This window comes from Chanodichthys erythropterus, chromosome 15, assembly GCF_024489055.1.
Source record: "Chanodichthys erythropterus isolate Z2021 chromosome 15, ASM2448905v1, whole genome shotgun sequence".
Classification (NCBI taxonomy): Eukaryota; Metazoa; Chordata; class Actinopteri; order Cypriniformes; family Xenocyprididae; genus Chanodichthys; species Chanodichthys erythropterus.
In genome coordinates this window covers 7,447,549-7,460,778 of record NC_090235.1, presented here as the reverse complement: position 1 = coordinate 7,460,778, position 13,230 = coordinate 7,447,549, and the positions used below count along the sequence as shown (strand labels likewise).

At 38.9% G+C, this 13,230-nt stretch overlaps 1 protein-coding gene across 4 annotated transcripts in view; it reads right to left on the bottom strand.

The window, feature by feature from the left end:
- Positions 1–1,068: 1,068 nt before the first annotated feature.
- Positions 1,069–13,230, bottom strand: part of cica (capicua transcriptional repressor a) — a 28,974-nt gene continuing 16,812 nt past the window's right edge. The window contains exons 11-22 of one of the 4 annotated variants that reach the window (XM_067361591.1): positions 10,936–11,797; positions 9,738–9,877; positions 9,480–9,640; positions 8,342–8,529; positions 7,843–8,256; positions 7,268–7,446; positions 7,020–7,144; positions 4,605–4,756; positions 4,346–4,477; positions 4,134–4,259; positions 2,302–2,618; positions 1,069–1,619 (exon numbers count right to left, since the gene is read on the bottom strand). In XM_067361591.1, coding sequence (XP_067217692.1) covers positions 2,347–2,618; positions 4,134–4,259; positions 4,346–4,477; positions 4,605–4,756; positions 7,020–7,144; positions 7,268–7,446; positions 7,843–8,256; positions 8,342–8,529; positions 9,480–9,640; positions 9,738–9,877; positions 10,936–11,797 — 2,751 coding nt within the window. In that variant the 3' untranslated portion in view covers positions 1,069–1,619; positions 2,302–2,346. Of the gene's footprint in view, positions 2,619–4,133; positions 4,260–4,345; positions 4,478–4,604; positions 4,757–7,019; positions 7,145–7,267; positions 7,447–7,842; positions 8,257–8,341; positions 8,530–9,479; positions 9,641–9,737; positions 9,973–10,935; positions 11,798–13,230 lie in introns of those variants that run through there. The other 3 variants (XM_067361590.1, XM_067361592.1, XM_067361593.1) reach the window with 3 other exon arrangements.

Sequence of the window (13,230 nt, the reverse complement as noted above, 5' to 3'; positions counted from 1 at the left end):
AGATAAGTCAAGTTAAGAATCGAGTTGAATGGTTACATATGCCGATTTCTCCTCACGCACATCAGTAGCCAGCATATGCTAACAGTCTTTTGATGTAGTGCCACTGCTTTTCTGGCAGGGAAAATAGCATTTGCTTGGGAGCAAGTTTGATTTGTCAAGGTGCATGTAATGTATATGCACAAATACGCTCGCACACACACAGACATCTGTATATCATGGGACATATAGAAATATATAGGTATATTTATACATTTATATTGTCACACATTCAAGTGAAGACTGAGTAGCATTTTTATACTCATCACTCCTTCTCTTTCAGCAAAACCAGACGCAAGAAAGTGCTAGGTTACTTTTTTTTTTTTTTTTTTCCATTTTTCTTTTTTTTTTCTTCTTCAGATTTTAGTTTGTTCAGTTTGGATTTCTCTCTTGATACTCGCTTCTGAATTCTGACATTTTTTCCCACTCTCTTTTTGACATATATATATCATTTTATTACAGCTTGTACAGTGAAAATCTATGGCACTAACAGGTCACTCGTCTACTTCAAAAAAATTCCCACCCACGTCCTATTGCACCAATGAAAGAAGAGGCAGAGTAAGAAAGAGGAGATCCTGAGAAATGCCGCCCCAGCGCTGGTCTCGGGTCAGCTTTCCCTTGCGTAATCCTGAATCGAAGTCTTCGCAGACTACAAAGCTTGCTCTGACTCCAGACCAGTGCTTAAAGTGGCGCTTTCCATCAACACTTCAGTTAAAAGTCTTAAGGAGATGAAAAAATAAGGGCTTTCCTTACGGGATGCGGAAAGGGAGAATCGAACGCAATGGAACAAAGTCGTTGGTTAGTTTTTAAATATCTAAAAACAAATACTTTCCTGATTTAAACCATGGTCTAGGACCATATATTGTGCAAACACCTGATTGAAATATAAAAAAGAAAGAAACGAGGAAAAGAACACAGAGAGAGCCTCGTGCCCACCCTCTGCCCCCCTCCCCAGCCATCACGGTTATATATATATATATATATATATATATATATATATATATATATATATATATATATATATATATATATATACACATACATACATACATACATACATATATATATATATATATACACATACATACATACATACATACATATATATATATATATATATATATATATATACAGTGTACGGGGAAAAGCCTAAGTCAGCGGCCAGAGAAGAGGAGCTTCAGCTAAGAGGCTAAAACACAGTCTTTTTTTGTTTTCGACGCAATTGCTCCAACACTTAGATAGCTGGATTAGTCCATGCTGAAAATATTACTTGAGTAAGAAGAAGAGAGGCGCAAGCTAATACAAAAAAAGATATCAGTCAGTTCCACCGTTACGACACAACAACAAAACGACAAAGCATATCTACACGTTGATTCAAAGAGGGGTAGTGTCTCTATTCGTTTTCGTCTTCTTTCGTATGATTCTTCCGAGGTTAGGACAATGTTTTCCTCTCTGGCTTTGAGTGTGCTGTGTTGTTGTTGTTGTTGTTGTTGTTGTTGTTGTTATGCAATTGTGGCGGTCGCCGTAGCCTCTGTTTTCTGCTCCGCTGGTCTACGTGATTACGAGTCTTGAGTTTGTTGCTTCTGGGACAAAAAAAACCTGTTGTGAATTTACAGCCCGTGCTGAAGAACAGTAACAGCCGATGCATGTACCCCGCCAAGGGGGTGTAACATTTGCACGAAGACCCTTCTCCTCCCAGGCTATTGCTTTCCTCGGTCTCTAAAAATGAAAGTGCAAGCGCATTTGTCCCCCACAACCCGCCCCCCCACCCCATCCCTGTTTTGAATTGAAAGTTACCGGTACCTCAAACAGTCTAATTTCTCTTCTAAAACATTCAGTCCATTCGATAAAAATCTGTGCTAGCCCCATGCGGGGACTTTACTGAGCATGTGCAGACAGGCTGGTTTGGTGCTGCCTGTGGTGCAGCATTGAAGGGCTCTAAAATTCGGACAGAAAGTGACGCCCGCCCTAATGCAGAGGTGGACCAATGGCTGCCTGACACGAGTGGCATATGCAAATGAGTGCGACCTCATGCGCTATATGTAATAGTTCCTTGTGCAAGTCATTAATGTGAGAAAGTGATATTGTTATGTAATTGCATAACGTGTGTGAACGTGTGCGTGTGTAACTGTGCATAACAACAGAACATCAACGAAGTGAACGCAATGGCAACGAAATCAGTTCGATTAGAAATGAAGCAAAATCCACATAAGTGCTGTACTGTCAGCGGAAATGGTTTTACACATTTCTAGAATCCTTCCCTACATTCGTCTTTCATCCTTCCGTTCTGCTCGTCTCCTCAGTCGTTCTTCATCTCGATTCCTGCGGATCGTCCGCGCCTTTCTTTGGCTCTTCCGTGGCCCTGCCCCTCTCATCTGGCTCGGAATTCTCCCTGGGCGCAGGATTGGATGGTCCAGAAGTGGAGGCGGAGTCAGAACCTCCAAGAGCCACGCCTCCCACAATTTCAGAACTGCCGGCGGTCTGCATGATCTTCTGCCTTACCTCGCGAATCTTCAGCTGCAGGCACAACTTGTTGGGAAACGTGTCAGAGTAGCGAGCTTGGAAGGCAGCTGTGGCTTGCGCTGTAACAGAAAAATGAAATATGCATGCTAAGTTCCAGTTTTTTTCAGTTGTTGTAATGTTAGCATCAATGAATAGCATTGACTCTGCTGCATCTGACACAGAAAAAAAAAAGATATCTCTGAAACATAAAAAGAAAAATTACGTATAGAGAAATAGTCTAAAAAAGAAAGAAAAAGTCAAACTGAAATGTAAATAATTTGTTCATAATATTACGATAATAAATCGTACACAATAATTTTTATTGAGTGGTTATTTTTCCACAAACAAAGTACATTGCTGTTCAAAAGTTTTTTAAAAGAAGTCTCTTATGCTCACCAAGGCAATGACACGAATTTCGCGATTCGATTATGATTCACAAGCTTGCGATTTAATACCATATCGATTAATTGGGGCCTATAAGGTATAGTCACGTTTGCCTCAAGGAAAAGACATCTCTCAACTAATGCTGTGAACTAAGGGAACAACAGGGAACCCCAGTTGGTACATCACTATAATATTTAAGGTTAAAATAAACAGATTTTTAGTTTATTTAAATTTAAGATACACATAAGGAAGTTTTTATAATAATAACATTGTAATAATAGGCATAAATTTACAATGAATATGCAATATTGTGCATACATTAGCAAAATGCTCCTCTCCAGAGTTACTCTCTAGCTGATGAGTTTATGGACACCAAATGGCTTTTCTGAGGTAAATGTAATATTACGTGATATTGTTTACAAGCTATTTAACTGACGTCTTTCCGAGGTGACATGATACGGATTTCAGTAAGTTGTACTATATCTTTCAACATACCTTCTGATGTTCATTCATGTTTATTTCATGCTCTAGTAGTAAAGAGGAAGAGATGTTCAGTTCAGGCACTACAGCAATCTGTCACGTCACGTTAAAGTAATAAAACTGACAGATTTTGAAAGCTGAAACTTATTTTCTTATCAGAAGAAGCACAAAGTTTATTGAGATTTATTGGATGGGATGTTTGTGACAATTTTTTGTTCATTCATCAACTGAAAACAGCAAAGACCTTAGTCTGATTGATTGTTCAATAACGGTTCTTCAAAATGAGAACTGATAAAAATTGAGAAATCAATATTTTAACCCAGCCCAAGTAAAAACAGTAATATTATGAAATATGTGTACAATTTTAAATAAAGGTTTTCTATTTTAATATATTTTAAAATGTATTTTATTTCTGTGATGGTAAAGCTAAATTACTCCAGTCTTCAGAGTCAAATGATTCTTCAGAAATCATTCTAATATGCTGATTTGGTGCTCAAGAAATATTTTTTATTATTATCAATGTTGAAAACAGTTGTGTTGCTTAATGTTTTTGTGGAAACAGATACATATTTTTCAGGATTATTTGGTAAATAAAAAGCTCAAAAGAACAGCATTCATTTGAAATAGAAATGTTTTGTAACATAATTATAAATGACTTTACTGTCAATTTTAATCAGCAATGCAAGTCAAAAGTCTCTCTATTACCCCAAGAGATGCTAACTTGATGTTACCTGAGGGGAAGAAGCCGTGCTCCTGGAAGAGCTGCATGACGAGTGCACGCCGCTGGTCCAGCATCCGACGCAAAGAGGATGGCGGCACGCGGTCCAACTCCTCCAAAATATGCTCTGTCTCTCCAACTGATAAACACAGAAGACAAGAAAACATATAAATATCTTTATGTATGTGTTAATGAGTGTGAGTTAATACATAAAAATGAGCCCACCAGCCCTGTCGAAGGTGAAGATGTCCCCTTCACACTTGGCAGCACTCTTGGGCGTGTTGGGCTCTGAGCTGCAGCTGGACAGGCGACGACTCTTCCTCCTTGGTGAACTGGGGTCATCAGCAGAGTCCAGATCTAGGGAAGGGAAGAAAAGAGAATGAAAGGAAAGATCAAATTCACACAAAAAAGCAAAAGTGAGGAAAACAATACAATTAATATAATGACTTTACAAATGCGTATTACATTTAGTATTTGCTCTCACCTGTAGAGTTCCTCCTCTTCTTGCGGTAGCTACCCAGTATGGCTCTAGGGGAAGTTGCTAGACTCTGTAGATTGGGAGAGGGCAGCACCTCTTCAGGTTTGAACTCTGGCAGCTCTTTAAGACGCTCTTCAAAAGAGGAGCCAAACAGTGCCCTGAGAAAGAGCAAATATAATTTTTAGAAAATTAAATATAACAATGAAACTGACATACAGTACTGTGCAGAAGTCTTAGGCCAACAGTATTTTCACCCCCCAAAAAAGGTTTTAAGCCAGTTATTTATATCTTTTGCTGTAGTGTGTCAATAGGAAATATCCGTTCACATTTCCAAACATTCATTTTGCCATTAACTGTAATAATCCAGTGAGATTTTTGAATACACAAAAAGACTGGTAACAGCCGGTGCTCCACATGGAGCTCACCATCATCAAATCCATCTGTGATTACATGAAGAAACAGATGAAACTGAGACAAACCAAATCCAGAAGAACTGTGGCCGTGTCTCCAAGAGATTTTAAGAAACCTGCCTCCAAAGCTACCTGAAAAATGATGCCCAAGTGTACCTGGACAAGAGCTGTTTTAAATGCAAAGGGTGGTCACACAAAATATTGTTTTGATTTAGTTAATATAAGTTAATTGATAAATAAAATCCATTTATAACAGTATTTTTTTAAAAACATCCTCACTTTACAGCATTTTTAGACAAGTGCCTAAAACTCTTCACAGTACTGCATCTTTGCAGGCAGGTTTCTTCAAGCATCTTGGAGACACGGCCACAGTTCTCCTGGATTTAGTTTGTCTCAGTTTCATTTGTTTCTTCATGTAATCACAGATGGATTCGATGATGGTGAGATCAGATCAATGTGTGGAGCACCGGCTGTTGTCAGACTCCTTGTGTAATCAAAAATCTCACTGGATTATTACAATTAATGGCAAAATTAATGTTTGGAAATGTGAACGTTTATTTCCTATTGACACACTACAGCAAAAGATATAAATAACTGGCTTAAAACCTTTTTTGGGGGGTGAAAATAAGACTTTTGCACAGTACTGTATATCAGCAGAGAAATAATGTACATCACATATACAATTACATATACATGACAGTTAGCTCATGAGACACAAGACTGGGTTCATGAGAACGAGACGAGATTTTTACGAATATTTTTAAAAAATCCTTACTGATGAAAGGCATGACTAGAAAAACAGTCTGCAGGTGCATTTGAAATACTTTAACCAATCATTTTGTAATGAATGTCATTTCAGTTCTACTTTTTGAGTATTAATTATCATATGCAGTAAAAGACAACAATACTCAAGCACTGTAAAAGGTTTTGCAACAAACTGACTTCTCTTCTGTAAGATTTCAGTCTCTTCAGACCTTACTGTACATGATTTATGAGCTTCTACAACTGTTGACCTCCTAACTGAACTCCTCTCCACAAATTGATCAAAGAAATAAAAACAGTATAAATTAAAATTATTTTTTCTTAGTGTTCTTAAGTGCAAACAATAAGTGCAACCATAATCAAATTACTCTTTCAATATTCAAAGTGCAAACAGAGACCAATTTTTTCTTTAAGCATGATACAGAGCTAAGAGATGGTTACAACTACACAGCCCAGCCCAAGATAGCTTTCATATTGGAAGATATTTGCATGCATCAGGGAGCCGCCTTCAAAACGCGAGGTATTAAAATAGTTTTAATCGTTTACTTTCGCTTTCACAAGACAACTTTTCAGCTCGACGAAAAATCTCGTCACATTTTAATGTCGCAAGATCTCGTGGCACGAGATCTAGTCACACCTCTAGTAGTTCATGAATGAGGTGAGCAGAAATGGAGGGATGTGACTACCAACGACTACCAATTTGGAATAAATGCAGAGAATAAGACTTTTTTTGATAAACAATGCAAACAAATGTGTCACAATTCAAAGGCTTAAATGGTCTACTACAGTCAGTTTTCCTTTTCAGGTCAAATATCATCATGGCTTAGCAAACGTTTGAAAAGAATCTTGAAGTGAAGTTAGTAATCTGTCAACATGGCTCCTATATTTAAAGGTCTATTGAACCCTTGAGTACTAAGGTTACTTAGTTAATAGTACAGTATCGCAAGGATGTACGTTAAGTATGTATCCTAGACCACATGTTTGCAATGCACTGGCCAAGAGTTTAATGCATATTGTTTTTTGGCCACTTGGTGAATGTGATACAGTTATAATGTTCATGTCACTGGCTTCGACCGGTGTTGTAATCATTAAGTGAAAAAAGCTCAAATAAAATAAAACCTAAACAATAGATTAAAAACTTGAAACATAAAAGCCAATTTAAAATATTAATAAATGTTATAATAATATATAAATAATAAAATAACACTGGTAGCCTTGTCAACGTGTAATCTATGGCAATGCCACTCACTTGTCTCCAGCATCAGGAGTGCTTTTCAGTGGAGGTGGGCGGAACTTGGTCTTTTTAGCTGAAGGAGTGTCAGTCTGCAAAGGAGGTGGTGGTGGATCCAAAACAGAAGATTCCCTGCGCCCTGACTGAAAGAAAAAAACTAAATTTTATTGAAGAACATGGGAATTCAAACTTGCACAATGAAGTTTTGTAGGAGAACTATTTGAATTTAGTAAAGTTGGATTATACAGCTGAAAAAAGCATCTTACTTCTCGACTCTGTTCATCTTTGCTGTTGGTCTCAGCTTGAGTCTCTTTCTCCATCTGTTCCGTCACTCTTGCTGTTTCAATTCTCTCTGTTTGAGACGGGCCCCCTCCTACATCTCTCATGTACTCTCGTTCCATTTTGCTCCCTTTCTTTCCATCTTCCTTCCCTTCGCAATGCTGACCTGTTGAACATTTTGAATGTGACTTTCAAGGGACTGCAAGCCCGTTCTGTATGTAACAAATGCTTGATCAATATTTAATAACTGCTGTTAAAGAAGTCGAAATGGCCAAAATATAATTTTGAAGTAGCAATGGGTGGTATAACCAAAAGCTTATATTATGGTGAAATATATATATATATTTTTTTCAAAGTCACTTTTGATCAATTTAATGTGCCCTTGCTGAATAAAAGTATTATCAAAAGTATATAAAATATATTTAAAGTTTTATTTATTAGAAAACTGACCCCAAACTTTTGAACAGTAGTCTTTATTCATAACCAAACAGTATTATTAATCTACTGAAATTAATGTTAAAACAAAAGAGTAGTTTATGAAAATTTATGAGGTTACTTTTACCTTTTTGTGTGTGTGATGTACAGCTGTGTTGCACCGACTCCTCCAAACCACTAGGTGGTGTCTGATGTCCATCCTTTAACACCAGGTCTCTCTGTTTCTCCATCTCTTTCGTAGATTCTGGTCCTCTCTCATTTTCCATTTGCATGTTTACCTGAGACTGCAGCTGCGCATCTGCCTGTGTGTGTGACTGCGCAGCCACTGCAGAGGAGCTCTTTGCTTGAGGCGTTGAGGATGATGTCGGAATTGATGTGGAACTTGATGTGCTTTGTGGCACGGCTGTCACTGATACAACTCCTCCAGCTAAGCTGACGCTGGGGTAAATGGCGGTCACAAGCTGACGGGTGGCTGTCGAGGCTTGTGCAGGTTGTGACAATCCACTTGAGGGCGGGCATGGAGCCAGGAGGGGTGGCTGACCTGTAGTAGAAATTTGAGATAATGTTTGTCATACAGTCTTAAATATGTGTTGGTGGTTTAAAGAACTGTCAGCCATTATACTCACTTGCAACAATAGGCTGAACCAAGGCCTGACCAGCTGGGGCAATTGCAGTAAAGCCAAGGGTCGCCACTGGAGACTGCAAAAAAGATGGACCCCCAGGTGATGAGGCCTGCTGGGTGGAAGATACTGCAGGTGTAGAACCCAATGGCAAAGGAGCCGCAACTCCAGGAGTGGACTGGACATATGTGATCCTGAACAACAAAAGCAGAGCAGGAAGTTAGCTTTGAGTCACTGTGATTTTCCCAAGTAACTGCTTACCCTAAAATCAGAGGATGAATGATTGATCAAATGGAATAACAGTATTAATTTTTAATTAATTTTTGGTAGCTCTTATAACACAGATGACTAAACACGTAAATGAATGGCATGAACGCATTAAAAGTCTTCTGTTTTCAGTTAAAAAGGTGTCATTTAAACGGCCCCTAAGTTAATAATTAACTATTTTTTAAAACGGAAGTGATTCAATCAAAAACTTGCTTTAGCTCGATAATGACTTTTTCCTAGAGCTGCTGTGAAGCCAAAACAATCTCCGTCCCTTAATTATTATCATTATTATCCTATGTGAATCTATTATCCTATTATCACTGTGAAGCTGCTTTGAAACTATGTATGTTATAAAAAGTGCTATATAAATGAAGATGACTTGACTTTTAATTAGTTATGTGATGCTATAAAAAACGGGGTGTAACATTATGATAGACAGCTGTGCTTGCAATTGAGTCTGCAAATGGAGTTGGGAGTGTGGGCGGGACCTTGATGCTTTGCCTTAAAAAAAACACTGTTAGTGCACTGTTAAATCTTGCAAAGTTATTTTTTTGAGAGTATGTTTTCATTAAAACTCTTTAATTACTGTCACAATTATCGATCTTATTTGTCTCATCTTCATTATCAGTGAAGAAGAAAAAAAAAACTTTTGTCAACTAACATATTTGTCAGTAATTTTGATATCGTTTGGTGCCCCTAACCCCAGCTCAAAGCCTAGCCTTTCTGAAACTTTATAGGATGTTGTCCCAGGACCAACAAGGATGTTGATCCAGGAACATGTCCTACTTGGCACAGTCACTAGAAGGTTAGATTAGGTTATGTTTCAATGCTCAGATGTCTGGCAGCAGTTTTAAAGAGACAGTGGGCGGTAGAGTACCTTGTAGGTGGTGGCGTCAAGAGCACCGTCTGAGGAGGGGTGGACCCAGGGGCCATGACAGTCGCGGTTGGCATAGAGACAGGAAATGAGCTGCCAGTATGCACTGATCCACCAGGATGCACATTTGTTTGGACCACAGGCATTGGTGCAATTTGAATGATCTGAAAAGCAAAGAAGCGCATGAATCTGACGCATCTATTGTTAATGCAATGAATACTTCTTGTTCATATAGCAGGTTAGTAAGTCAAGTCAATCTACCTTACTTCCTGGTTGAGCCCCATTTTGAACAGGAAGGGGTGGGCCCACCAGGGAAATTGGCTGCGGAGGTGTAGATCCTGTTCCGACAGTTGCCATGGGAACAAGCATCTTGCTCTGCAAGACTGGGGACTGCGCTTGAACTGTGCGGAGAGATGAAAAGGACTGATATAGTAGAGACCGAGAATAGATTTGATGAAGTGCCTAATTTCCAAAACACTGTGCATAATCCTGATCCCTGTAAGTTGAGAAACCTCATTATATCTGCTCAAAATCATGAATAAAAACATGCTAAAACTCTCTTTTACTTGGATGTGGACACATTAGATAATTTACAGGGTTCCCACATGTTTTGAAATGAATTTCAGTGATTTTTCATGAAAGAGTCATCTGTGAACAGGTTCAACTGATTTATTGAAAAGAACCAATTCATTCACGTCAAATTTTTGGCTTGGTTTACACCAAAAGCATTATCTAGTCCAGTGATTCGAAACCAGAGGTTTTGTTTTGTTAAACCTTTAAAGCAGAAACTAAAATGGCTGTGGATATATACTACCATTCTAAAATTTTGGAACAATTACAATTATTTTTTTAAAGAAACTAATACTTTTATTCAACAAGGATGCTGAATTGAAAGTAAAAGACATTTATATTGTTATAAAATATTTCTATTTCAAATAAATGCTGTTCTTTTTAACTTTATATTTATCGAGGAATCCTGAAAAAATGTTTCCACAAAAACATAGTTTAAACATGTAACTGTTTTCAACAATCATATTAGAATGATTTCTGAAATATCATGTGACACTGAGGACTGGAGTAATGTTGCTGAAAATTCAGCTTCGATCACAGGAATAAATTACATTTTAAAAGATATTCAAACAGAAAACAATGGATTTAAAATTGTAATATTTCAGAATATTTCTTTCAGAATATCAGTATTTTCTGATCAGATAAATGCAGCTTTGGTGAGCATATAAAAGGCTTCTTTCAAAACCATTAAAAAATCTTGCCGACCCAAACGTTTGAACGTTAGTGTACACTAATCAAGCCTCTAAAGTGAGCTAAATTAGCAGCAAAATTTGCATGAATTGTAAGATTTGATTAATTTTCATGAATTTTCCAGGCTGAAAACCCCCAAACTGTGTGAACCCTGAATTTAACAATTTCTCCACAACAATTTAACTGCCTCAAATCTCACCTCCACCTCCTGGGCTGACTCCTCCCACTGCTGGGACTGAAGCATATCTTATTCCTTGCCCCGCCCCTGAATGTACACCATTGGCCAGGGTCACATGGGTAGGTGCAGCACTGGGCAAGGCAAGGATGCTGGAGGTCTGCTGGGAGTTGGGACTGTTGGGATTGGCAGTTGCAGGTAGAGTTGGAAGGATGTACTGCACCTGTGTTACAGGTTTCCCACCACTAGGGGGCGTAATAGAGGCAGAAGGGAGGAACTGGTGATGAAGTAGGGGAAGAGGTACTGCACTGTTATTGGGGGCTCCATTGCATGGAGTAGGATGGGGTGGGGTGATGAGCTGAACGGTGGGTTGGTTTGGGAAGGCTCCTCCCAAGACTAGGCCAGTAACTAAGCTTCCTTGCCCATTAGGTTTGGGAGAAGAGGAGGAAAAGTACCCACCTCCTCCTGCTCCACCGGCACCTATCAGTAGCTTGGGCTTCCCGTCTGGAGGTAGGGTCCCAACAGCCACACCCCCATCAACTGGCTTGCTGGCGATGGGGATAGGGGTGCTAGTGATGGGTCGAACAACATTGGTCACTATGGTGGGGGCCATCCTGACAGTGCCTTGTGAATAGTACATCCCCACATCGTGCGGCAAAGTGGTATTTATATTAGTAACGGAGGCTGAATTAACATGAAACGGAACCTGCCCTCCTCCGCCACCTCCTTTCCCTTCTTTGGGCCCCTCATTATTCATCTCTGCACCACCCATCCCTCTCTTTTTCTTCTTCTCCAGGTTATCTTCATGCCCTTCTCCATCTTTGTTGCCAGTTGTGCCAGCCAGAGAGAACGGCAAAGAGGAATGGACCGCCGACTGGAAGGCGCGCTGAAAGAAGATCATTTGTGACATCAGATTACAATGATAATTTCATTGATTAAAAATGAGGTTTGTGCTGGATTTGACATTTATGACTCTGTGTGTTATAACTGTACAAGTTGTGACGATTCAAATACGGGTAATAGAGAATAGCTACATTAAGACTGCAAGCAAATGTGGCCCAAATCACATGTGACTCAGATCTGTTTTTGTCATGACAGTCTGAACGGCACAAACCACATGGATGCTGATCTTTTCAATTCCGATTTGTGCCACTTCCATATGTGATACTAAATCCAATACAGGTCAATGAGACCTCAGTCTGAACAGTCATATCGGAATTCATGTGACTTTTACATCACTCTAGAGAGCAATATTCGTCACAGTTCTGTGCTCATGGGAGTCACTTCAAAGATTTTACTTAACTGCAATTATCAAGACAGTTGTGAGAGGTAGTCAGTGAAGGACAGTGATGTGTCAGAGCTCATAAGTATTACAGCGAGAGCTCTATTTACAAGCAAAACATGAGGGCTCATATCATAAATGTTTAAAAACTCTGCTCTCTTTTTTTTCACATTTTCGCTTAGTTTTTTTTTGCATGCACATAAATATGTTGGCTTCTATGGCAGATCACACTATAAATATAAACGCATAATCACTTATGTTTCATCGTTCTTTTGTGCATGCGGGTCAATTCAGGACCATGATCTGTTCATACTGGAATTTGATATTGGCCAAATTTAAAAAAGCAACAGCTATACTAAAATATTGGATCTGAGCAATAAATCGGAATTGAGCACTAAGGCTCGCAGTGTGAATGTATGGCTTCAGAGGACTTGGAATTTACATTGACATTACATTTATGCATTTGGCAGACACTTTTATGCAAAGCAACTTGCATTGCATTCCGATCTACAATTATTTTTTAGCAATTTGTGCGTTCCCTGGGAATTGAACCCATGAACTTGGCGTTTTTTGGAGTCATGCTTTACTGTTTTAACTCTAGGAAGGCTCAATGTGGAATATTATGTAAGAGTCATATGGACTACTTTAAAGTTATAGTTCACCCAAAAATGAAACTTCTGTCATCATTTACTCACCCTCAAGTTGTTTCAAAAAGGCATACATTTCTTTGTTGTGCTGTACACAAAGGAAGATATTTGGTAACCGAGCAGATCTCGCCCCCATTGATTACCATAGTATTTTTTTCCCTACTATGGTAGTCAATGAGGGGGGGGGGGGGGGGGGGGTGGGGGGTTCTGCTTGGTTACAAACATTCTTCCAAATATCTTCCTTTGTGTACAACAGAACGAAGAAATGTATACAGGTTTGGAGCAACCTGAGGGGGTGTAAAATAAATAATGACAAATTTTTCATTTTTTAGTGAACTATCCCTTTAAGGCAAACAATTTGGTCAGTGAACCGTCTTAGAAAAGGAACAA